The following is a 26,737-nucleotide window of genomic DNA, read 5'->3' as shown; positions in this document are numbered from 1 at the left end:
TCAATCACTATAAAAACCACGGCAGAAGATGGGGACACTAAAAGGTAAAGAGGAACTGTTATAAATTTACCTGTTTCTGTTCTTCAATGAGTCTCTTCTCTATACATTCTTTGGCAATTCTCAATGCCTCTTTTAACTTTGTAGGGATCTGAAAGGAGATAAAAGTACATCATCCATTGAAACAGGTGGCTGGAGATACTCCCAAGTCCTGGAGTAAATGAAGGAGCAGGTGGTTATCAAGAGCCATTTGGAATAAAATCAGTTAAAGCTGTCCATTCTTGGCCGGGCGCGGTGGCTCAAGCCTGTAATCCCAGCACTTTGGGAGGCCGAGATGGGCGGATCACGAGGTCAGGAGATCGAGACCATCCTTGCTAACACAGTGAAACCCCGTCTCTACTAAAAAATACAAAAAAACTAGCCGGGCGAGGTGGCGGGCGCCTGTAGTCCCAGCTACTCGGGAGGCTGAGGCAGGAGAATGGCGTAAACCTGGGAGGCGGAGCTTGCAGTGAGCCGAGATCCGGCCACTGCACTCCAGCCTGGGCGACAGAGCAAGACTCCGTCTCAAAAAAAAAAAAAAAAAAAAAAAAAAAAAAAAGCTGTCCATTCTTTAACTGAATGGGATAGCCACTTCTGGTATCCCTAACACACTCACTTCTCTAGCATTTTTTAGCAATGAACACACAAACTAAAACATAAATAAACATGATATGTTTCAAGTAATTCAAGTGATTCTCAAGGGCTGTAAATTGCCAAAACAATCTGAAAAAGAAAAACAAAGTTGAAGGCCTCACGTTTCCTGATTTTGTAACCTATTACATAGCTACAATAATTAAAACAGTGTGGTACTGACATGCAGGCAAATACATAGACCAATGGAAAAGAAGAGAGAGTCCAGAAATAAACCCTTGTGGATATGGTCAAATAATCTTTGACAAGGCTTCCAAGAACATACAATGGGGGAAAGGACAGTATATTCAATAATGGTGCCGGGAAAATTGGATATCCACATACAAAAGAATGAAGCTGGACCCTTACCTTACACCATAAACAAAAATTAACTCAAAATGGATTCAAAACCTAAATGGAAGACCTAAAACTATAAAACTCCTAAAAGAAAAGACACAGCGGAAAAGCTTCATGACACTGGATTTGGCAATGATTTCTTGGATATGACACCAAAAACACAGGCAATAAAAGAAAAAATAATTAAACTTCATCAATTTAAAACTTTGGTGCAGCTGGGCACGGTGGCTCACGCCTGTAATCCCAACACTTTGAGAGCATGAGGTAGGTGGATCACTTGAGGTCAGAAGTTCGAGACCAGTCTGGCCAACATGGCAAAACCCCATCTCTACTAAAGATTCAAAAATTAGCCAGGTGTGGTGGTGCATGCCTGTAATCTACTTGGGAGGCTGAGGCAGGAAAATCGCTTGAACCTGGGAGGGTGGAGGTTGCAGTGAGCTGAGATTGTGCCTAAGCAACAGAGCAAGACCCTATCTCCAAAAGAAAAAAAAGAAAAATAAATAAAACATTGGTGCAACAAAGAACTACGGAGTAAAAAGACAACTCAAGGAATGGGACATAGTATTTGCAAATCATAGGTCTGATAAGGGGTTAATATCCAGACTATATAAAGGAACTCCAACAACTCAACAACAAAATGTAAGTAACCCAATTAAAAAGAGGCAAAAGACATAGACATTTCTCTGAAGAAAATATACAAATGGCCAACAAACATCTGAAAAGACACTCAATGTCTTTAGTCATTAGAGAAATGTAAATCAAAACCACAATGAGACATCACCTTACACCCATTAGGATAGCCACTATTAAAATAATAAGATAAGTATTGGTGAGAATGTGGAGAAACTGAAATCCTTGTACGCTGCTGGTAGAAATGTAGAGGAGTAGAGCTGCTATGGAAAACATTATGGAGGTGCCTCAAAAAACTACAAAATGGAACTACCACATGAGGAATTCCACTTCTGGGTATATATCCAAAAGAATCAAAAGCAGGATCTCAAAAAGATATTTGCACACTCATGTAAACTGTAGCATTATTCATGATAGACAAGAGGTAAAAGCAGCCTAAATGTTCATCAACAGATGAATGGATAAACAAAGTGTGGCATATACATACAATGGAATATTATTCAGCCTTAAAAAAAAGGAAATACTGTCACATGCTACAATATAGATAACCATTGAGGACATTATGCTAAGTGAAATAAATGATTCACAAAAGGATAAATACTTATATAAGGTTTCTAGAGTAGTCAAGATCATAGAAACAAAGTACAATAGTGATTGCCAGGAGCTGTGGGGAGGGAGAAATGGGGAGTTATTATTCTACAGGTATAGAGTTTCAGGTTGCAAGCTCTAGAGATCTGTTATACAACAATGTGAAGATAGTTAACACCACTAAACTGTACACTTAAAAATGGTTCAGAGTGGCCGGGCGCGGTGGCTCAAGCCTGTAATCCCAGCACTTTGGGAGGTCGAGACGGGCGGATCACGAGGTCAGGAGATCGAGTCCATCCTGGCTAACACGGTGAAACCCTGTCTCTACTAAAAACTACAAAAAACTAGCCGGGCGACGTGGCGGCCGGCGCCTGTAGTCCCAGCTACCCGGGAGGCTGAGGCAGGAGAATGGCCTGGGCCCGGGAGGCGGAGCTTGCAGTGAGCTGAGATCCGGCCACAGCACTCCAGCCTGGGTGACAGAGTGAGACTCCGTCTCAAAAAAAAAAAAAAAAAATGGTTCAGAGAGTAAATTTTATATTGTATTTTTTATAAAAATTTAAAATTTAAAATTAGGTCAGGCACAGTGGCTCGCACCTGTAATCCCAGCACTTTGGGAGGCCACTTGGGGCCAAGAGTTCAAGACTAGCCTGGGCAACATAGTGAGACCCTGTCTCTACAAAAAATTTAAAAATGAGCAGGGTGTGGTGGCATATGCCTGTTGTCCCAGCTACTCAACAGGCTGAGGCAGGAGGATCACCTGAGCCCAGGAGATTGAGACTGCACTGAGCCCTGTCATTGCACCACTGCACTCCAGCCTGGCAACAAAAAATCGCCTACCTCAAAAAAAAAAAAAAAATTAACATTAAAATTAAAAATTAAAAAAATTGGCTGGGTACAGTGGCTCATGCCTGTAATCCCAGCACTTTGGGAGGCCAAGGTGGTTGGATCACCTGAGGTCAGGAGTTCAAGACCAGCCTGACTAACATGATGAAACCCCGTCTCTACTAAAAATACAAAAATTAGCCAGGTGTGGTGGCACATGCTTGTAATCCCAGCTGGTCGGGAGGCAGAAGCAGAAGAATTGCTTGAACCCGGGAGGTGGAGGTTGAAGTGAGCCGAGATCACACCATTGTACTCCAGCCTGGGCAACAAGAGTGAGACTCTGTCTCAAAAGAAAAAAAAAATTTTTTAATTATATAAAGCTTATTGGAACATACACGAATTCAACCAGTTATTATTTTATAACTTCACAGATATTTTCTTCGTGAGAGATTTATGTTCTGAATTTTACAAGATTAAACTTTCCAGCCTTCCCTGTTGGGAGACATTCCTAAAAACAGCCCAGTTTGTTTCTGAGCCTATCATTTCTTTCTTGTTTTTTTTGAGACAGAGTCTCACTCTGTTCCCCAGGCTGGAGTGCACTGGCATGATCTCAGCTCACTGCAACCTCTGCCTCCATCATTTCTTTTTTTTTGAGACAGAGTCTCACTTTGTCACCCAGGCTGGAGTGCAGTAGTGTGATCTCAGTTCACTGCAACCTCTGCCTCCCGGGTCCAAGCAATTCTCCTGCTTTAGCCTCCCGAGTAGCTGGGATTACAGGCACCTGCCACTAAGGCTGGCTCATTTTTGTATTTTTAGTAGAGACAGGGTTTTGCCATGTTGGCCAGGCTGGTCTGGAACTCCTGACCTCAAATGATCCACCTGCCTCAGCCTCCCAAAGTGCTGGGATTACAGGCATGAGCCACCACGCCTGGGCCATTTCTTAATTTATTAGCTTTTTAAACCATGAGTAGTCCAGTCCTGGAAAATAAGATCCCCAGATCATGTTGAACTTTTTATCTTCGTTATTCTGTAAAAATTTCAAAAAAAAAAAAAAAAAAAAAAAAAAGCTGTAAGTAGGTAATACAGTCACATGGTTTAAAATCCCAAAGGTATAAAAGGGCACATACACAGTGAAAAGTCTCCTAAGTCTCCTACCTACATCCATGGAGGAAACCAATGTTACCAGTCTCCTGTATATCTTTCCAGAAAGTCAGTGTACATACAGTAATTAATGTTGGATTTTAAAATCTTACTATCTTTGTTGCACAGGCTCTCTGGCTTAGGGGAAGAGCGAGGTCTAAATTCCTGAATCCTAGAGGCTGGACTGTCAGGGTTGGAGGAGAATATATTTATTGACAAGGCTGAAGAAATTTCCTAAGATGTTTCATTGAAGAAGATAATAATTTAAATGTTTTTTCTCTCCTACTGCAGATCCAAAGAAGCGATTACTGTCAGAATTCCTCCAACTTTCAAAACAGAACGGAGGAAAGCACCTCTCGCACTGACACAATCTTCTAACCCTTGGTTTTCTTTCTTTTTTTTTTTGTTTTCTAAATTTATTTTCATCCTAACAGTACTACATGTTCTTTTGGAATATAGAAAGGAGAGGGAGAATTACCTTTTATCTTCCCACCCAAATTTCACTCACAGTGAGCACTGCCAAGAGCCATGGCCCAGACAAGGAGTTTCTGTAGATGGCCTCAGTTGTCTAATGACAACAGACATACATTACTCACCAATTTTACACATGAGTACATGCAGACTCAAAGATTAAGTGCTTGCCCACAGGTCAGCAGCTCTCAACTGGGAGCAATTTTGCATACCACCCCCCAGGAGACATTTAGCAATGTCTGGAGACATTTTTGGTTGTCACAGTGCAGGAGAGGGGGCAAGGAGTATTGCTGGAATCTAGTGGTGAGGTCAGGGATGCTGCTTCACATCCTACCATGCACAGGCAACCCCCACAACAAAGAATCATCTGGCCCAAAACGTCAAATGCCGTGGTTGAAAAACCCTGCTGTAGATAACAGCTAATATTATAAGAACAAAGTAAGATATCATTCTGTTTTTTTGGGTTCTGAAGCCCACTCTCTTTCCATCATAACACCACTGCTTCCCAGGAGAAGACTTCCTTCCAGGCTTGTTTCTAGATAGGTATGTTGTTTTACACATTATCTTATTTTTTTATACCTAAGAACAAATCTAAATCATTTTCCATATTACTACAATGTCTTTATCAATTTCACTTTTAATTATATTATCAAATAGATGTACCATAAATTATTAACCTAGCCCCTAATTGTAGGACATTTAGATTGTTTCTAAATTTTCCCTATTACATATCTTTTCTTTTTTTGGCTAAAAATACAGCTAACTTTCAAAGTCAACTTAGTTATGTCACAAACCAAAAAACAATATAATTGTCTTTACCTTAAACTGTGGTTTTTCAGAAGTGGTTAGTAAAACATCGCTGAATAATCTGTAAAGAAAAGAAACAAACAAAAAACTTTCTTGAACCAGGTGCACTCTCAGACTAGGATTAAAGCAGATTAAGACACCTTTAGCCCATGAGGTCTCCCTTCCCTGCACCACATCCTCCAGCCCCCGGCCCCATCCACCATTCCATGTTCATTAACAAATGCAAAGGGGTTTGCAAGTTACCCATTGTGACCCCCTTCCCACTGTGTTACTAGGATATCTGGGACAGCTGTGTATTAGAGGGGGTTTCCCCGCTATAGGCAATATTGCATTTTTAAGAAATTACTTTTGCGAATGCTAATTTGCAAAAATATCACAAATAACATATGCAGTAGATATTTCTAAATAGAATAGTTTTCTGCTATTTTTCTTGCCTCAGAAGAGGATAAAATTTATTCTAGAGTTCAGTAACATAAAAATGTTCAAGTAGAAAGGAACTGTCCTGATTGGAATCTAACAGGAAAGTAATTTTCTTCTAAGTATTTCTCATACTTCATTTTAAAAAGCAGTCACTTTTGAAGTAAATCAATTCTCTCTTCAAAAATATATTACTGGCCAGGCATGGTGGTTCATGTCTTGTAATCCCAGCACTCTGTGAGACTGAGGCAAGGGGATCACTTGAGGTCATGAGTTCGAGACCAGAGTGGGCAGTGTGGTGAAACCCCATCTCTACTAAAAATACAAAAATTAGCCGGGTGTGGTGGTGCGTGCCTATAGTCCCAGCTACTTGGGAGGCTAAGGCAGGAGAATCCCTGGAACCCAGGAGGCAGAGGCTGCAGCAAGCCAAGATTGCACCACTGCACTCCAGCCTGGGCAACAGAGGAAGACTCCGTCTCAAAAAAAATAATAAAAGGTATGTTATTACAAAAAAGTAAACAACAGACACTGGGTCTACTTAGGGGGAGGGGTGGGGAGAGGAGCAGAAATAATAACTATTGTGTACTGGGCTTAATAGCTGGATGATGAAGTTTGTACAACAAACCCCCATGACATGTGTTTACCTATGTAGCAAACTTTTGCATGTACCCACAAACCTAAAAGTTAAAAATAAAAATAATAAAAAATGATTAAAAAATTACCCATGTGACCAAAAAAAGTATATTAAAAACAATAGCATGAGCCAGGTACAGTGGCTCACACCTGTAATCTCAGTACTTTGGGAGGCTGAGGCAGGCGGATCACCTGAGGTCAGGAGTTCAAGATCAGCCTGGACAACATGGTGAAACTCTGTTTCTGCTGAAAATACAAAAATTAGCCAGGCATGGTGGTGCGCACCTGTAGTTCCAGCTACTCGGGAAGCTGAGGCAAGAGAATCACTTGAACCCGGGAGGCGGAGGTTGCAGTGAGCCAAGATCACGCCACTGCACTCCAGCCTGGGCAACAGAACGAGACTTTACCTAAAAAAAAAAAAAAATGAAAAGAAAAGAAGAGAAAAAAACAATAGCATGAACTGGGTGACTGGGCACAGTGGCATGCGCCTCTAGTTCCAGCTACTCCAGAGCTAGAGGTGGGAGGACCCTTCGAGCTCAGGAGTTTAAGACCAGCCTGCATAACACAGCAAGACTCTCAAAAAGAAGGAGGGGGAGAGGGAAGGGAAGGGGAAGGGGGAGTGAAAGAAAAGAGGGGAGTGGAGTGGAGGGGAGGCGAGGGGAGGGGAGAGGAGAGAGGGAGAGGGAGAGACGGAGACAGGGAAAGAGGGAAAGCATGAACAACTCTGAACTGCTGGGTAAAACAGGTCAAAGAATAGAAATGGTTGCTTGGGTAGCACCCAAACAGCTATAAGTGAGTCTTTCTTTGAATATGCGTCCTGCCCCTCCCCTACTTTTTAAAGAGATGGAGTTTTGTTATGTTGTCCAGGCTGCCCCAGAAGTCCTGGGCTCAATCAATCCTCCCACCTTGGCCTCCTGAGTAGCTGGAACTATAGGCATGTGCCAGTATGTCTGGCTGAATATCCTGCACCCCCACTTTGTTTTATTTTTTATTTTATTTTATTTTTTTGAGACGGAGTCTCGCTCTGTCACCCAGGCTGGAGTGCAGTGGCACGCTCCAGAGCCAGCTCTGCCTCTCGGGTAGCTGGGACTACAGACGCCCACCATCACGCCCGGCTAATTTTTTGTATTTTTAGTAGAGACAGGGTTTCACCGTGTTAGCCAGCATGGTCTCGATCTCCTGACCTCGTGATCCGCCCGCCTTGGCCTCCTAAAGTGCTGGGATTATAGGCATGAGCCACCATGCCCACCCCTCACTTTGTTTTATTTATGAGACAGGGTCTCACTCTGTCATCTAGGCTGGAGTGCAGTGCACATTCATGGCTCACTGCAACCTCGAATTCCTAGGCTCAAGCGATTCTACCACCTCAGCCTTCCAAGTAGCTGGGATTATTACATGGTGCACAGCACCATGCCTAGCTAATTTTGTTGTTGTTGTTGTATTTTTTGTAGAGACGGGGTTTTGCCATGTTGGCCAAGCTGGTCTTCAACTCCTGAGCTCAAGTGATCCACCCGCCTCAGCCTCCCAAACTGCCGGGATTACAGGTGTGAGCCACCGCGCCCAGCTACATTACTCTTTTTTAAAGATGGGAACTTCATCACAAGCAGAAATGACAGGATTAGCTTTCCCCACAGGGCTCCTCAGGGCCGTCTGTCCCTCAGCCACACATCTGTTTACTTCCAGAGGACACATTTTAATTGAACATGGTTTACACCTGTCCAAGAGCTCTTTTCATGGCTGAAGCCCACATGGTAGAAAGACTTAGATGAAGAAAAAATGTTTGGATTCACTTAAGGACTGGAAGACTGAGAGAAAGATGTAAGAACTTTGGAATGGGGAATGTAAACGCAAACTCAAGTAAATTAACCTGTATACAGGCTATTTCCTAAGTACAAGTGCATTTTGCTAGAAAAGTTTGTGTGAAAGTTTGTTTTCCAAACTGGGTCTGTTTTTCCACATGCACATTGTTTGCTTCGTTTTGAGATGGAGTCTCGCTCTGTCGCCCAGGCTGGAGTGCAGTGGTGAGATCTTGGCTCACTGCAACCTCTGCAAACTCCCCAGTTCAAGTGATTGCAAACTTGGCTCACTGCAAACTCCGCAGTTCAAGTGATTCTTCTGCCTCAGCCTCCCGAGCAGCTGGGATATCAGGAGTGTGCCACCACGCCCAGCTAATTTTTTATATTTTCTTAGTAGAGACAGGGTTTCACCACACGTTGGCCAGGATGGTCTCAAACTCCTGACCTCAAGTGATCCACCTGCCTCAGCCTCCCAAAGTGCTGGGATTATAGGTGTGAGCCACTGCCCGGCCCACATTATTACATTATTATTAATGGTTGTGGTTTGGCGACAGATGCTTCAGTGTCTGTGGAACAGCAGAATGTCACATCCACGGGGCAGGGGCTTGGTTTCCTCTTTTCATCACAGTGCCTAGGACAGCAGCTGGCCTCCAGAAGGCCCTCTCTAAACACTTGTGGAAAGAATGAACCAGGAACCTGAATTTATCTCTGCCTTCTCCGACCTCTGGCTGCATGCATTTCAAGCCGTCCCCTCTGCCTTGTTTCCCCATATTATTGTTTCCAAAGTATATCTGTTATACAATAAGCTGATGCAGACAAAGCACCAGATACACTGCATGGTGTGTGATGTTCAAAAAAGATCAGCTGGTTCAGTAGTAAGCATAACTAACACTTAATGAGCACATATTAAGTGCCGGGTCCCTTCTGGGAATCACCTTATTAAATCCTCCCAACTACCTTCTGAGGTGGGAACTGCTATTATCATTCCCATTTCACAGTTCACAAAACTCTACTTCCAAAGGTTAGGAAACTTGTCCAAGGTCACCCAGGTAGAAGTGGTGAAGCTGGAATCCACCTCCAAGTCTGTCCGACCCCAGGCACACCCTTCTTAACCACTCTGCTGCCTCTCCATGAAAGAACAGAAAATGCAACTGAAGGGAAGGCCCCAAAGCACTATTTCAGCTGCCCTGGTTATCTATGCATAACCCAGTTTCAGAGAAAATGTCTTCTGAGCTCCAAGACCCTAGAACAGTGCCTGGTATGTGCTAGAGTTTAATAAATAGTACCCAGTCAGTAAATTCACAAGCAAAAGCATGGGTACTCAGAGACATACTACCCTCCTCCTGGAGTGCAGACCCTTCAAGGCCCTGTGACTTGTGAACTATGCACAGCTGGGGGCCAAATGGTTTGCTGATGCAGGGTCAGAATGGAGCCACTTGAGAGGACCCTCCTTCAGTATTTCCTAAGCTGGGGGCTGCGACATGTCCACACACCCATTGCTAATGTACGCACACACAATGCTAACATTGAGTGAGGAGATACACGTGAAAATGACACAGATGTTAAAGTACAGCCATCAGACCAGGAGAGCAGAGAGGTCACAAAGGGTCAGGACATCATGCTGCAAGTGCCCATCAGCAAGCAGGCCACGCCAACTCTGCAGGGACCGCGAGTCTTTACTACCGTACCAGGGGTTTGGACACGGTGGTCTGGTGTTCAACATAGTTATCAAGATTACAACCAACGCATATGATTGACTTACGGCATCTGTAAGAGCCGGGAGACGGTAGGCATGCCATTTTTACAGGCTTCACAAGACAGCGTAGACTCCAACACGGCCACTTGAAATGAACAGATACACATTTTAGTTCCACAGAACACGCTGGCAAATCCACTTGCTGATGAAAAGTTTGACACCACTTTGCAATAACTGTCTGCGGGCTGATCAGGACAGTGTCAAAACTCTTCACACACAGACAGATGGCATATGTGGGGAGGGGGAATGTTGGCAACATTGGCATTACCGATGACTCAAAAGAAATGGTTTAGCAACTACATGCTGACAGAAAGCTAAACATATTTCAAAGATAATTGGAGGAAGGATTCAAGATACCATTCATAAAAGTGTTTGTTCTCTTGAAAGAGATGTAAACACTACACAGAAGTAAAATTCTGAACTTGAAAGACATTTTGCTGCTTGCCTGCTTTTCATCAAAACCAGCACACAAAATGCCAATTGTTGATATCTAATCATCCAACATCTTGGATGCTATTAACAGGAGCAGCCAGATTTTTCTACCCACAGGTCACTGTTCAGCTTCAGCGGTTCAAATTCAACACAATAGTCCCAGGGCCTGTTCTCTTGAATTGCCTCTTTTGACACAGTAACGCTTGGTGAAGGGTAGACTTGCATATCTCCAAGGCACAGGGGTCCAAGAGCTACCCTGCCTTCCCCTCTCTCTGCTCCAGCTGTGAGTGCCAGCCTGGCTGTGGAGGGGATGAAAGGGTCCTGGATGAGTCTGTACCAGTTCCTGCATCTCTCCTTCCTAAAGGTGCTCTCACTTGTCCTCCAGCTCCCCTCGGCCCCCGCAGGAAATGCTGTAAGAGCTCCTGGATCCAATTTGTCTGGGTGTCTGCATTCCTGCCTGCCTGCCCTAGGTCTGGGCCTGCTAGGCTCTTATCTACTAGGCTTCTGGTCTATGGCTTGCTTGTTTTGTTTTGTTTTTGTTTGAGGCAGAGTCGTGCTGTGTCGCCCAGGCTGGAGTGCACTGGTGCAATCTCGGCTCACTGCAACCTCCATCTCCCAAGAGGCGGGTTCAAGCAATTCTCGTGCCTCAGTCTCCCAAAAAGCTGGGATTACAGGCATACACCTCCATGCCCAACTAATTTTTGTATTTTTAGTAGAGATGGGATTTCATTATGTTGGCCAGGCTGGTCTCGAACTCCTGACCTCATGTGATCCACCCGCCTCAGCCTTCCAAAGTGCTGGGATTACAGGTGTGAGCCACCATGCCTGGCCTCTCTTGTTTCTTACAAGTCTCACTTCAGCCTTGATCTGATGTCTGACGCCTGCCTGAGTCCTCGAAACTGGCTTCAAGTTGCCTGGCTCTGGCTTCTGCATCACACTCATACAGGCCATACTTCTCTTTACATTCTCCTGCTTCCAAAGCTCTAAAGCATTTTACGAAAACTTCCCAGAAATTTCAGATAGCCTGACAAATGGACAAGCCACCTGAATTTTCACAGAAGTGTATTTAAATAAACCACTCAAATTTGGTCTACTTTTAAATTGGGTAAGAATTTCTGGCTGTGGAGGACAGCAACTTCCTCTGGGTCTTTCCTGGACTCTGAAAAGGGGATGAGTGGCTCTGCACACTACCAGGGCCCAGAAGACCCTTCCCAACCCCATACTGACCCACAGCCATGGACGGGGCAGGAGGGAAGGAGTCCACAGGCACCGAGTCTGGCGGTCGTCCATAAGTCATTTCATACAGTAAGTGGCCAAAGCAGTGAACATCCACACTTTCCAATGTCTGTGGAAGAAAGAGCAGCAGTGTGTTCACCCTTCACTTTGGCTTTGTGGACCCCCATGCTCCTGCCCCAAGCCTCCTCAGAGAAACAAAGCCCAGGGACAGCCCTGCTCCTCACTGGTAATGTAAATACAACTCCAAAGCCTTTTGTAAAACCTCATGAGGTATCCCAAAGGTCTTGGTCCGACCCTCCACAGTTTTCCAATCAGTGAGTCCACCTCCCTCCTTACCCAACCGCCATTTCAACTCAGCCTCCCAGAGATACAGCAATGCTCTGAGGGCTGATGGGCAAGGCCTGTCCCAACTGTACCTTTCACTACTTGGTGCCTATTTCCCACATGAGCAGATCATGGGGATAACTGACACCTAAAACTGAACCTGCTATTTCAATACTTTAGCAACTTACATTGATTTTCCTGAATTGTGAAAAATAAGATCGGTAGAGGGAAGGCAGGCCCAATAAGGAATTCTCAAGGTCTAGCAGCCGGCAAGTGTCCCCATCGAGCATCACGTTGGAGGCGTGAAGATGCCCATAAGGGAATCCTTTGTCATGAAGAAACTTCAGTACCTATTAAAGCATATGGGAAAGTTACATTTTCCCCCCAACTCATTCAGATATAAGACAAGTTAAACTTTGTTTTTTAGTCAATATATTTTGAAGCAAAACCAAACAGGTCACTGGGAAGATTCCTGAAGAAAACTGGCACCTTTACCCATTTGTTTGGAAAAGGAAGTGAAGCTGAATACTTTCCAGTTTTGAGGCTGTGAGATGCAACATCAGTTCTTTCTTTCCCCAAAAGAATAGAGAACCAGCCTGCATATGCTTGGAATTAATAACTCTGACGCCAAAAGGCTCTGCTTTAAGCACTTTCTGATTCCAATCAGCCAGCTCTCTTCAGGGCAAAGTCTTAATCCTCCTGCATAGATGAGTGAGGCTATCATATAAGTGCTTCTGTCAGTAATTCAGAAAAAGGGGTTGAACTAGAAAACATCTCTAGTTCAGTCTCTCCTCCAAATATATTTAGCTGTTTATTAATAGGAACACACAACAGGATCCCAGAAAAAGCAGTAAATCTTTCAGCTGCCATGTAAATAATCAGTGGCTTACCCAGTAAGAGAGATGCCTAGATATAGCCCTGCAATGTCCTGGTGAACTAGAGCAGTGATAGCCAAGTGGGGTGCCCAGAGTAATTCACTAAGGACTAGAAGAAAATATTACAACTTTTCTTCCTAGTTGTTTGTAAAAATATTATTTTTTAACTTATAATATACAAAATATATTATTAGTATGCTCTCTCCATCCAAAAAAAATAATATATATACACACATACACATACATGTATGTGTGTAGTAGTACACGCATATAATTTATAGTTAAATAGACATAACATTGGGATATTAAATTGGTTATTACTGATAAGGTTGCATAATCCCAGAAGCTTGGAGAATACTGATCTAGAGGGTGATGTTGGAAAGGCTTCTTGCTGTTGGTTATACTTCTGCAAGGGAGCCATATGGCTATGTATATGACATAACAAAATAAAAAATCTTGGCACAGGAATAAAAAGCAACCAAAGATAATATAAAAGTTGGTATCAGGCCGGGCACGGTGGCTCACACCTGTAATCCCAGCCCTTTGGGAGGCTGAGGCGGGCGGATCACAAGGTCAGGAGATCGAGACCATCCTGGCTAACACGGTGAAACCCCGTCTCTGCTAAAAATACAAAAAATTAGCCTGGCGCAGTGGCGGGCGCCTGTGGTCCCACTTACTCGGGAGGCTGAGGCAGGAGAATGGTGTGGGCCCGGGAGGTGGAGCTTGCAGTGAGCCGAGATCACGCCACTGCACTCCAGCCTGGGCGACAGAGCAAGACTCCGTCTCAAAAAAAAAAAAAAAAAAAAGTTGGTATCCACACAGTAAAGTTCTTAAAACTCAGACACTAAATTGCAACAGCTAAAGCTTTAAGAATTTTGTAGACCTAAGTGACTGTTGCCTTAGTCTCAAATATTTGCTTGTTGAGGCAAAATATGACAATGCAATCAGTTTATAAGTAATCAGACAACTTAAGTGATTTTGGATATGACTTAAGAACTTTTCCAGGTGAATAATGCAATTTTGGATGAAATTTGAATGCAACTTAAACAAAAGTACCTCTTACCTCTAATATTTGCCGTCCATATGTTTTTATTTGCTGGAGTTCCAGGCCCTGAATCTTCTTAGGGTTGCAGTACTTCTTTAGAAACGGGTCTTTTGGTTTTGACTTTGGAAAAGAACAAAGAACACATAAGAAAGCAGCAGAGGGGCCAATATCTGCACACAGACTCCCTGACCAGGCAGGATTCTACAGAGGCTAGGGGTACCAGAGATGGCCAGCTGCAAGATGTGAATTTTTAAAACACAACAGTCTGTGTTGTTGATAGAAAGAGGCTGACCCGGATTCCATCCCTTCTCTAGCCCAGTGAAGATGTGCCTGGTCTTACCCGCAGCAGACCCCAAAGTCTTGCATATTGTTCGAATTCTTCAGTACTGCTTTGTTAAGTGCAAAACACAAACTTAAAAACTGACCTAAGAGAGCAGCTTGCAATGTAATGGACATAATTATTAAATGTTCAACCTTTCCTCATGTGGGAAAAGGAATGCTCTTTAACCAAACTAGGTAGAGTTTTTATTGCATGAATAAAAATAAATTCCAAATAAAATTGAAACTAACATCAAATCCTCAGGGCCTAGCCTCTGGAGTCTTAGAGACTAAGTATCAATAATAGGTTCTAAAGGAACTTGAGAATTCCTTATGACCATGAACTTGCACAGGTACCTTGTAGATCAGATCCTTCAACGTTCCCTTTTCATTAAACATCCTAATTAGCAACGCTGAGGATTCATTAGCTGTGGCAAAGGTAACTCGATAGATGTAAGGGTGCTGTCAAAACAAAAAAGAAATTCACATTGATTTGTATCAGGATCTAGGTCCTTCTAAATCCAGAATCTGGTTATGCAGAGTCAAGTACTACTGTGGTGGTGCAGTTGTATATGAATGTAGTGATATTCCCTGAACACATGGCATTTTCAAGTCATTCAGTGACCAGCTAGTTCCTCCTTCTTCAGATGGAGGAAGGGACATAAACTGTAGGAACAAAGGAAAACAGGAAACAGATAATGGATGTGGTAAACTCTACAAGTGAAGGGGTCCTGTTTGGTGTGTGCACTCTCACGGCTCAGGCAAAAGTGTGGTGGAAGACAATGTCCAAGTTTTGAGGATAACAGTGTTAATATCCTGTCTCTGTAAGTCAGTAAAGAATACAGCCAAATCTCAGAACTGCCAAATGGAGACCAGGATCAATGTGTCTTTGTTCACAGCTTTGCCTAACATTCCAAATGCACTGCTGTTTGGGTGCCAAGCCAAGAAGCATGATAGCCAGAAAACAGGCAAAAGTAGCATCTTCTGGAATCTCAGCCCTTTCCACAGTAGCTGGCATGAATCTTCTTACCCTTCTATAGAATTTTGCAACATAAAGATTCACAGTGTCCTCAGATGAGGAAACTGACATTAAGCAACTAGGGTGGAGAAAAGACAAATTTTAATGTGTGAAAGGAAAGTGCTTTTTCCCTGGAATTCTGGTTACATGAAACAAGCTGGGTCCAGACAGGTATTACAATGCTCATTAGCTCAAAGGAGTATCATGAAAATTTAAACCCATGGGAGCTGAGCTATGCAGGGATTTTGGAGGCTGGCATGCAGTAGGTTGGGGGGTAGAAAGGTATACCCAGGAAAATATAGTAATTGATCATGAAGTTCTCCTGATTATCACATCAGAATGGTTGCTGCTGACTTTTTAACAGCTTTGTTGAGATATAATTCACATACCATTACTATTCACATATTTAAACTGTACAAGTCAATGATTTTCAGTATATGCAGTTATGCAACTATCATACAATCTAATTATAGAACATTTTCAACACCCCAAAAAGAAACACAATGGGTAGAATAAAAATCCTTGAGTACATACTCATACAAATTTTTTAAACAGGGAGAAGAGAAGCTCTTTAGAGTAGAATGCCAACTAATAAATAAATACAGAAGAAATAATACAGTTAGAAAATCACATTAAATGCCAAAATGCTAGTGAGCTTGATAAAGAACAGAATATGTAGTCTCACAATATCTCCTTACACACTGGTTATTAATTATAGGTATTTATCTTAAGAAATTAAGGATGGGTATAATGTTTAGCAAAAATTGTTCACTATGGCTTTTTTTTTTTTTTTTTAAATAAGAGCAAAAAGCTGGAGGTGATCTAAATGTCAATGGAAGATTGAGTAAACTAAGGTATAGCCAGTGATAATTCTATACAGACCATAATAATGATGCTATATTTATTGACAACCAAAGATGCTCACGGTTTGACAACTAAAGATGCTCATGGTACACCATTAATGAAAAAAATCAGGTTTTAAAGCACTACATATATAATTTACTTTTTTTATCACAAAAATTCTTAAAAAGTAACAACTGAACATTTTGGTTCTGTCAGGCCTCTGAGCCCAAGCCAAGCCAAGCTATCACATCCCCTGTGACTTGCACGTATAAGCCCAGATGGCCTGAAGTAACTGAAGAATCACAAAAGAAGTGCAAATGCCCTGCCTCGCCTTAACGGATGACATTCCACCACAAAAGAAGTGAAAATGGCCGGTCCTTGCCTCAAGCGAGGATATTATCTTGTGAAATTCCTTTTCCTGGCTTATCCCGGCTCAAAAAGCTCCCCAACTGAGCACCTTGTGACCCCCACTCCTGCCCGCCAGAGAACAACCCCCCTTTGACTGTAATTTTCCTTTACCTACCCAAATCCTATAAAACGGCCCCACCCTTATCTCCCTTCGCTGACTCTCTTTTCGGACTCAGCCCGCCTGCACCCAGGTGAAATAAACAGCCATGTTGCTCACACAAAGCCTGTTTAGTGGTCTCTTCACACGGACACGCATGACAGGTTCACACTTCTGGTTGATTGGGGTTACAGGTAAGTTTTATTTTCTTGTTTTTGCTTATCTGTCTTCTGACTTTGCTACAATTAATAAGAACCATTTATATGTGCTATCTTTTTTAAAAGAAGCACATCTAGTAAAAAGAAACTTAGGGCCAGGTGCTGTAGTTCACACCTGTAATCCCAGCACTTTGGGAGGCTGGGGCAGGTGGATCATGAGGTCAGGAGTTCGAGACCAGCCTGGCCAACATGGTGACACCCTGTCTCTACTAAAAATACAAAAATTAGCTGGGTGTGGTGGCACGCGCCTGTAATCCCAGCTACTCAGGAGGCTGAGGCAGGAGAATCACTTGAACCCAGGAGGTGGAGGTTGTAGTGAGCTGAGACTGCACCGCACTCCAGCCTGGGTGATAGAGAGAGACTCCATCTTGGAAAAAAAAAAAAAAAAGAAAGAAATGTAGAACTAGCTCCTGACAGCCTGTGTCACACAACCAGTCAAGCTCTAAGACCAAAGCGTCTTTTGGCTTCACATTGTACCTCATTAATAGCTTGGTTTTGCTAGCTTGACAAGACACTATATGGCCAAAAACAAACTTGCCAAACCAAGTGCACAAGTCAGCGTAATTGTGTTCAGTTCGCTAGTGATTCATTCCAGGGAACTACATCTTCATGCAGATAAGATAAAGAATGTCAATGTTAACTCAATTTCCTGGCCAGATTAGTCTTTGCTGAAGACATTCTGCACATATTTTGAAATATATCTTGGGGCCGGGCGCGGTGGCTCAAGCCTGTAATCCCAGCACTTTGGGAGGCCGAGACGGGAGGTCAGGAGATCGAGACCATCCTGGCTAATACGGTGAAACCCCGTCTCTACTAAAAAATACAAAAAACTAGCCGGGCGACGAGGCGGGCGCCTGTAGTCCCAGCTACTCAGGAGGCTGAGACAGGAGAATGGCGTGAACCCGGGAGGCGGAGCTTGCAGTGAGCTGAGATCTGGCCACTGCACTCCAGCCTGGGCGGCAGAGCAAGACTCCGTCTCAAAAAAAAAAAAAAAAAAAAAAAGAAATATATCAATGTGGTTCTTTGCACTGAAGGCCCTGGATTAGAGCTGTGTAATAGCATAAATAATACTGTGTATTCCTAAAGGTCAACTGGTTAGCCTGTGAGGGTAGCAACTCAGATAGAAAAATGGCGATTTTGCCTTTTCTTCACCCAGCTTATCTAAATCCTCATTAGTTCTGTTTTCTCAGGCTAGGAAGAGTATCTTTCAGTTCCACTGATATAAACACCTTCACCAAGAACAAGAGGCTGGGAGAAGTGGCTGCTTCCCTACTCTGATCTTTGTTTAAAATACAAAGTCTATATTTAAATTACTACGTTTCATGGGTTGTGTAGATGTCATGAATGCCATTTCAAATGGCCTATGATCTATGAGATTAGCCCTATACAATTTCAGTCTGAACTGAAATCCACTGTATTTCCCCATTCACTTTTCCAGCTCTTCTGTCCATGTTCACCCAGAAAAAATACTGTGACTCTGTCATCAGCACTGAGAATACTAGAAAGATATACTCACGAAACAGGAAGGCAGAAGTTTGATTAGACACTGAAAATCTTTATCTGACAAATACTTGTCTGGGCCAAGGTCAGCCTGAAAACATGAAAAGGATTATCAGGGTACTGCTTTGGTCACCAAAAGAAAAATTCCTTGTCTTTCTCTTTAATTTTATTATCCAAAATATGACTGGAAACCAAAGATGAAAACCACAATAAGTCTGGCTGTCTCAAGACCTTTCTGGAAAAGCAGTGTGTAAAAAATACTAGACTTAACTGTCATCTTATCTAATTCCATTAACCAAATGTATCACTAAACTCTCAAAGTCAAAGAGATAAAGTAATGACCCAAGTCGTTTTTTTTTTTTTCTGGAAGTAAACTCCAAAACTGTAAACCCTAAAGAGATTCCAGAATTATTTTAAACTGTTCCTATTTCTTTCCAAATGTTTACTAGTTGTCCATATGTAATAGAATTTATATAACCAAATGCACAGGAAAACGATTTAAAATGACTTTGCTTTGAAAAGGACCAAGGAAGCCTTTACATGATCACTTTTTTTTTTTTTTTTTTTTTTTTTTTTTTTTTTTTGAGACGGAGTCTCTTTCCGTCGCCCAGGCTGGAGTGAGGTGGCCGGATCTCAGTTCACTGCAAGCTCCGCCTCCCGGGTTTACGCCATTCTCCTGCCTCAGTCTCCCGAGTAGCTGGGACTACAGGCGCCCGCCACCTAGCCCGGCTAGTTTTTTGTATTTTTTAGTAGAGACGGGTTAGCCAGGATGGTCTCGATCTCCTGACCTTGTGATCCGCCCATCTTGGCCTCCCAAAGTGTTGGGATTACAGGCTTGAGCCACCGCGCCCGGCCTACATGATCACTTAAGAGCACAGTACAATTTTGTAATTCCCTTGTCAAATCTGCTTTCATTAACCTATCTAAAGTCACTGAATGAGACTGAAGCAAAAAGCTAGCTTACCCAGCTTAACACTAGCCGTTCCTTTGGCTGATTTTTAATCTTCATCAAGAAATATTTCTTCCTTATTCTCCAACCTGCCATAAAAGCAAAAACGTGCTTAGAGCTGCACAATTTTTGCAACAACTGATATGTTTCACTGACTAAGTAATCAAGAAAAATTAAGTTTGGCAATATTATTCGCAGTTACATAGGCACAAGTAAAAGAACCATTTAATAACATTGACATAGTAAAGGCTATACTTAAAAAGAAATGGTAAATGAAGAAAATTTTCACGGAAATGGCAGGAAAATAGCACTTCAGTTTAGATTTAGTGAAAAAAATAGATGAAGAAGGAATGGTGTTTCTGAAAGTTATTACCATCCAAATCCTTTGATGAGGCTTTAACCAAGGTTCATTAAGTATTAAAGGTTAACAGCTGTATCCTCAAGCAGTTGGGATGCAAAAAGAAAAAGAAGTCACCTGCATTTAAGCATGTTCTTGGGATCTGTATCAGAAAGCATGACTAAGGATCCACTTCTGTGATCTGTCTTTTTAACAGAATGAGTGTGCCAATGTCTCACCTATGTCTTTCAAAGGTTCCACCACCTCCCACTTTGGCTCTGATCGGAAGAACATGGAAACCTGTTGTAAGGCAATCTCTGCAAAGACATTTTAGAAACCCATTAGTCAGACATATCAGGAAAGGGCCATATGCTGAAGATGTTATTCTTGTAAATGAAATCCTTATAGTCTATAACCTTTTTAAAAAAATGTAATTACCAATAAATAAATAAAATAAACACAAACTAAATGCAATGTGGGATTCTAGATTGGACCCTGGAATAGAAAAAGTACATTAGCAGAAAAACTGGTAAAATCTGAATAAAGCCCATTGTTAATAGTAACATTACTAATAATCACTTCTAGTTTTGATAAATGTGCCATGGTTATATAAAATATTAACATTAGGAGAAACTGGGTGAGAAATATATGGCAATTTTCTGTACTATCACTGCAACTTCTTTTGTTTAGTTCTGTTTGTTTTTTGAGATAGGGTCTCACTCTGTTGCCCAGGCTGGAACACAGTGGCACAGTCATGGCTCACTGCAACCTTAACCTCCTGGGCTCAAGTGATCCTCCCACCTCAGCCTCCCGAATAGCTGGGACTACAAGCATGGGCCATCACGCCTGGCTAAATTGTTTTTTTTTTTTTTTTTTTGAGGCGGAGTTTCACTCTTGTTGCCCAAGCTGGAGTGCAATGGTGAGATCTCGGCTCACTGCAACCTCCACCTCCTGGGTTCAAGCAATTCTCCTGCCTCAGTCTCCCGAGTAGTTAAGATTACAGGCATGCGCCACCATGCCCGGCTAATTTTGTATTTTTAGTAGAGATGCGGGTTTCTCCATGTTGGTCAGGCTGGTCTCGAACTCCCGATCTCAGGTGATCCGCCCGCCTCAGCCTCTCAAAGTGCTGGGATTACGGGTGTAAGTCACCACGCCTGCCCAAGGCCTGGCTAATTTCTGGTGTGTGGGGTTTTTTTTGTTTTGTTTTGTTTTTTAGTGACAAGGTATTTGCCATCTCACCCAGGCTGGTCTCAAACTCTTGGCTTAAGAAAGCCACCCATCTCGACCTCCCAAAGTACTGGGAATACAAACATGAACCACTGCACCAGCCCACTGCAATTTCTATGTAAATCTAAAATTATTCAAAATGTAAAGTTTATTTTAAAAATTATTAATGTGAAAATGTATATTTTTCAAAACTGGAAAATCTAAAATATGTAATCTAGCTGGTCTAAGCGAAGAATTCAATATATGCACCAGACCACAGCCCAAGCCCAAAACTCAAAACATGTTCTAAAGTCAGCTGGGAACAGTATTTAATGTTGCTCCAAGTACTATCTATCCCATCTGGAATTATAGCTTTCATCAACAAAAAAGTGATTAGCCTTAAATATATACTAGAAACAAAAGCTAGTGTACAGCAACAACATGGTTCTATTGTGGAAAGTCACCGAGGGCCTGTTTACTGGGGAAAAAAAAAAATCCATCCTCTTTTTGTGTTCATTTATCATGAAAATGTTTTCCCCTTTTAAGAAGACAATGAGAAAGGAAGTTCTTTAAAATTCACTGCATTAAGAAATTATCAAAATTTACATTTCCTATAAAAAGCAACATCTGTAATTTGCCATTTCCCCTCATTGCAGTGAGTAAATGAAGCCACTCCAGATCTTGAAAGCAAACAGCAATCCTCCAAATGCGCTGTGGAATTTCACTTCTGCCTAGCATTAATTACATTCCAGGCAGACTGGTGAGGCATGAGGGATTCAGTAGAAATGCTCTCCATATGTCAAAATGACCTTGTTTGGAATTCACACGTCAAGAGCTTGGCAAACAATATCATTTGGATATGTTTTATAGTACATTTTGAGTTAAGAGATCAGGGAAGAAAACAATTTACTAGCTATTTGTTTACTGACTCGGTATGTAAAGTGTCAATAGCATCAACTCAAGAAAACATGTGAGGACCAAATACAAAACTGGCTCCATTCACATTTGTTCTAACTACCCCAGTGTGACAAACCATCTGGAAGATCTGGGTGCAGCAGAAACACACAGACTTTCATTATCAACACTGGGACTTTGTATCTCTTCTATAATTCATGTTAATATAAAGTGTTTTTAGTATTTCCAAAGTAACTCGAACATAAACTTAAAAGGACATTACGTGAAAATCATTCACATCAACTTTGAGAAGGAGCATGAAAAATAATTCTCTAATGTGTACAATGTCATTCTAAAAGACTGACAGTGACACGGAATTCCCCACAAAATCATTATTCAGCAATATCTACTGTATGCTACTATGTACTATACATTGTTTTAGGAATAAGGGAAATAGCTGTGAACAGATGGAACACACTGGATTTCTTACGATAAACTGAGGACTGTGAAATAGACTTTTTCACTTAGGGGTTAGGGAATTGGAGAAAGGACAATTTCTTCCCACTGAACTGTGATTTACTGTCAAATAAACTGCATGACTATCATGTGCCAAATAATAATCCTCTCCTTCCCCAGACTCGGGCAACACACTTCAATCCTAAACATCTACTCCTTTGCTTAGAAGCCTTTACTGGTTCCCCACTTCCTTGCCAAATCAAGACCAAACTTATAAACCTAGTGTTCAACCAACCTCTGGCTTTAACCTACCTTTCTGGCTTTATCTCCCACAGTGTGTGGAATCTCTCTGCACACTGAGATTTGCCTACCATGGCTCCTAAACACTGGCCTGTCCCCATTCCCTCAGCATTTTCCATCTGGCTCAGACTCAGCCCAGATGTTCTGCTTCATTAGCCAGGACTCCCTCTCTCCCTCCCTCTTTCTTTCCTCTGTACACTCCCAGTGCTCTATGTGTCCCTCTCTTACGGGGTTACCCAGTGAATGTCCTCTATTAGGACTACTCTATTCCACCTAGACTGTATGCTGTGGTTGGAAGCGTATATCTGGGTAAAGCCAGGATATATCTTCTCAAGCTGCTCTGCGCAGAGCACTGGCCACTGCCTCTCAGCCTGGCTACCTTCTACTCACCCCTCAGGTCTCAGTGTAGGAATGACCTCTTCTGGGAAGCCTTCCTTCATCTTTAGGTGTGGATCATCCGTGCCCCCGCCCCCTTCCCCAAGGTGCTCCCTAACATTTACTCTGCCACAGCCATCACCTGTCAATCTCCGGTGTAACTGTCATGCAGTAGGAAGTGGGGGAATTATTCTTTCCTCCTTGCTGTATACATAGCACCTGGCACATTAGATACTCAATAAGTATCTGATGAAGCAGGAACCAAGGGTTCAATCATGTTCAGCAGATGTGGAAACTCTCTCCCATTAGAACATGAAATCCGTAAGAAGGAAGGCATCTGCCCTCTAGTTCTGACACAGGAACTGACTGACACATGTGGAAAAACTGCATGCTCAGAAAGTGCTGATAAACAAACTGGAGACAGGAAATGGAGAACACAGTCTTCAAGTCCATCCTGTGCTTCCCACAGAGCTCAGTTGTACCAGGCGCCCCCATTGTGAGCAGGGAACAAACACTGACTCCTCTAGGACTTGAGCTGGGGTTCAGACCCCCAGTCCATTATAGCAGGTTGCACTGCAGAGAGGCCTGCAACCTCACCAAATACCCCGCTGTTGTTCTAAATATAGTCCTCTTTCCCCACTCTCTCCCTTTTTATATCCTGAGTCCACTACTGTCCTACCTTTTCAAGGGATTCCTGGGGCTTTAGACCTAAAAGGTAACTTCAGCACTCCCTAGTCCATTCCCCACTCCCCAGCCTCTTGTTTTATAGGTCAAGATGTGGGCCCACAGAGAGGAAATGCTGCTAATAACAAAGCTGGGACCAGGATACAGGCCTCTTGATTTCTGGTCCAAATGACTTTTGCATGGACATTAAAACCCCCTTACTCCAAGAGGGTATGAGGACTGAGGCGGGAAGACGGCTACAGTGCAGTGAGGCTTTTAAATGATAGAAGTACCTTGTTAAAAAGATGAATATTGTAGGCTGGGAGCAGTGGCTCATGCCTGTAACCCCAGCGCTTTGGGAGGCCGAGGTGGGCGGATCACAAGGTCAGGAGTTCGAGACCAGCCTGGCCAACATGGTGAAACCCCATCTCTACTAAAAATACAAAAAATTAGCTGGGTGTGGTAGTAAGTGCCTGTAATCCCTGCTACTCGGGAGGCTGAGGCAGGAGAATCACTTGAACTGGGAGGCTGAGGTTGCAGTGAACCAAGACCATGCCACAGCACTCCAGCCTGGCCAATAGAGTAAGACTCTGTCTCAAAAAAAAAAAAAAAAAATTGTAAGGGAGATATATGTGTGAGACAGGTTCTCAACACAAACATCTCATCACCACGAGATACCTGTTTTCCCTTTACAACAGTTGACTGTCAATTAGACTTTCTAATTCAAATGAACACCTCACAACTCCCTCACAGAAGACCAAGGGCCTACATTTCCTTTCTGAGGATTGGCTCTTCTGGAGAAAACCTGGAAAAGAAAGAAAGTCCCAGCAGTCCCAGGCTGGGGACCCAGGTAAGAGAGGAGGAAGCTGCCAATGTCCTGAGAGCTCCTGGTTAACCATCCTCTGGGAACAGAATGCCATCACAGTCCCCCTCTAACAAGGCACCCTCACCCTCTGTCAGAGCAAGGACCAGGAAAAGTGCTCTGCTGATTCTGGCCACCACTTGAACACAGAACTCAAATCCTGCCGAAATGAAGCTGGGTGGTGACTGCAGACCATGTGGAAAATGAGAAGAGGTGGAGACATTATCCATATTAAAAGGGAAAAGTGGGCCAGGCACAGTGGCTGATGCCTGTAATCCCACCACTTTGGGAGGCCGAGGTGGGCAGATTGTTTGAGCTTAAGAGTTCGAGACCAGCCTAGTCAACATAGCGAAACCCCCTCTCTACAAACAATTAAAAAATTAGCTGGGCATGGTGATGTGCAGTTGTAATCCCAGCTACTCAGGAGGCTGGGGTGCAAGGATCACTTGAACCCAGAAGGTAATGGGTGCACAGAGCTGGAATAGCACCACTGCACTCCAGCCTGGCCAACAGAGTGAGACCCTTGCTCAAAAAACAAACAGGGGGAAAGCGGCCCTGCTTAGAGAAGTGCCACAAGGTGAGAGGCATGCAGGGGATGCTTCGTGGGCCATGCTGTGAATCTCAGGAATGGTCCAGTCAAGCTGGCATGGAGGTGGTGGCCTATGTTTCCTTTTCCTGAGGTGGCTGGTGCATCAGCCTCGAGGCTAGACAAACTCTGAAATTTCATTCAAAGGGGGAAATAAACCAACATCTCTCTGAAAACAGCGTTCATCACCTATTGTTTCATTCCGGGATTATGCCCTCTGAACAGCGGCCAGCACAGGTTCTGGCAGGAGTTTCTGATGGTCTTTTTATACCCCTGCCCACATCTGCTTTGGACTCCTGATCCTCTACCATGCTGGAGGCCTGGGGGTGGGAAGGGGGAGTGGAGATCAAAGACAGTAACAGCATGTGGGGCAGGTATAGAAAAAAGCAGAGAATCGACAACTGTCAGAATAGTCAACCTTCCAGGGAGCCACAAAGCATTTTAACTTAAACACTCAGACCAGACTAAAGTCACACAAATGTGCAATCCTGGCTAGGGCCCTCCCTCTCTGGGGGCCTTAGCTGAACTCATTTATGAAAAGAGAGGGTTAGACATGATACATCTGCTCTAAGATTCCTTTTAGTTCTGACCCCATGGGACTCAATGTACTTCTGATGCCAGCTCCCTGAGAGCAAGGAACACATTTATTTGTGCCTGCATCCCCAACACCCAGCACACATCACATTTGTTGAACAAATGGCATCATTATACATACACTACACCTTCATGCTTGCCCTCAGGAGAACATTAGCAGGCACTCGCAGGGAATGAGGGAGATAAACTACTGAGTGGGCCTGGGTTAGGGCTGATTTGACAAGTCAGTCCAGATGGCCTGCTGTCTGACAATTTTGGGAGCAATCAAGGTGAAACATTGAGAAATGAAAGCCACAAAAGATGCTACTTTGACAGAATTCAAGCTGTCCCTAGAGCCCCAGTCCTATCTGTGCTATCTTTTCTCTTCCCTGAACAAAAAAACAAGTGGAGGCAAGAATGGAATCCTTGTAACAATTCGGTGTTCCATTTGGTAACTTATAGTAAGTGTGAGTTTGAAATAAACTTTCCTTCTCTTGGTTACACTCTAGAAAGGCGTTTTCCTTAGCCCTGCACAGCACTTCAGTTAGGAAATGGCAGGCACATCCTAGCGCAAGGCTTCTCACAGTTTAATGTGCATGCAAATCACCTGGGGACCTTGTTAAAATCAGATCCTTGGCTGGGCGCGGTGGCTCAAGCCTGTAATCCCAGCACTTTGGGAGGCCAAGACGGGCGGATCATGAGGTCAGGAGATCAAGACCATCCTGGCTAACACGGTGAAACCCCGTCTCTACTAAAAAATACAAAAAACTAGCCGGGTGAGGTGGCGGGCGCCTGTAGTTCCAGCTACTCGGGAGGCTGAGGCAGGAGAATGGCGTAAACCCAGGAGGCAGAGCTTGCAGTGGGCTGACATCTCGCCGCTGCACCCCAGCCTGGGCGACAGAGCCAGACTCCGTCTCAAAAAAAAAAAAAAAAAAAAATCAGATCCTGATTCAGGAAGTCTGGGATGAGGACTGAATTCTGCACCTTCGACAAGCCCCGAGTGATGCCAATGCTGCTGGTCAGAGAACCACACTGTGAGTCACAAGCCTCAAAGGCTGTGGTTTTCAAACTTGGCGCCATATTGGAATCACTTGGGAAGCTTCACAGACTACAAGCTCCACCCACAGTGACTCTGATTT

At 43.3% G+C, this 26,737-nt stretch overlaps 1 protein-coding gene across 14 annotated transcripts in view; it reads right to left on the bottom strand.

Moving 5' to 3' along the window:
* The window catches only part of PXK (PX domain containing serine/threonine kinase like), a 100,287-nt gene that overhangs the window by 19,370 nt on the left and 54,180 nt on the right, over positions 1-26,737 (bottom strand). For 13 of the 14 annotated variants that reach the window (XM_030926883.1, XM_010360482.1, XM_030926904.1 and 10 more), the window contains exons 5-14: positions 19,923-20,000; positions 19,362-19,435; positions 18,414-18,488; positions 14,671-14,775; positions 14,014-14,115; positions 12,264-12,425; positions 11,743-11,860; positions 10,090-10,168; positions 5,494-5,542; positions 71-148 (exon numbers count right to left, since the gene is read on the bottom strand). In XM_030926883.1, the coding sequence (XP_030782743.1) occupies positions 71-148; positions 5,494-5,542; positions 10,090-10,168; positions 11,743-11,860; positions 12,264-12,425; positions 14,014-14,115; positions 14,671-14,775; positions 18,414-18,488; positions 19,362-19,435; positions 19,923-20,000 (920 nt within the window). The remainder of the gene's footprint in view (positions 1-70; positions 149-5,493; positions 5,543-10,089; positions 10,169-11,742; positions 11,861-12,263; positions 12,426-14,013; positions 14,116-14,670; positions 14,776-18,413; positions 18,489-19,361; positions 19,436-19,922; positions 20,001-26,737) is intronic. The other variant, XM_030926875.1, reaches the window with a different exon arrangement.

This window comes from Rhinopithecus roxellana, chromosome 1 (genome assembly GCF_007565055.1).
Source record: "Rhinopithecus roxellana isolate Shanxi Qingling chromosome 1, ASM756505v1, whole genome shotgun sequence".
NCBI lineage: Eukaryota > Metazoa > Chordata > Mammalia > Primates > Cercopithecidae > Rhinopithecus > Rhinopithecus roxellana.
Note: the sequence above shows the minus strand (reverse complement) of the source record. Positions and strands in the feature narration are given on the sequence as shown.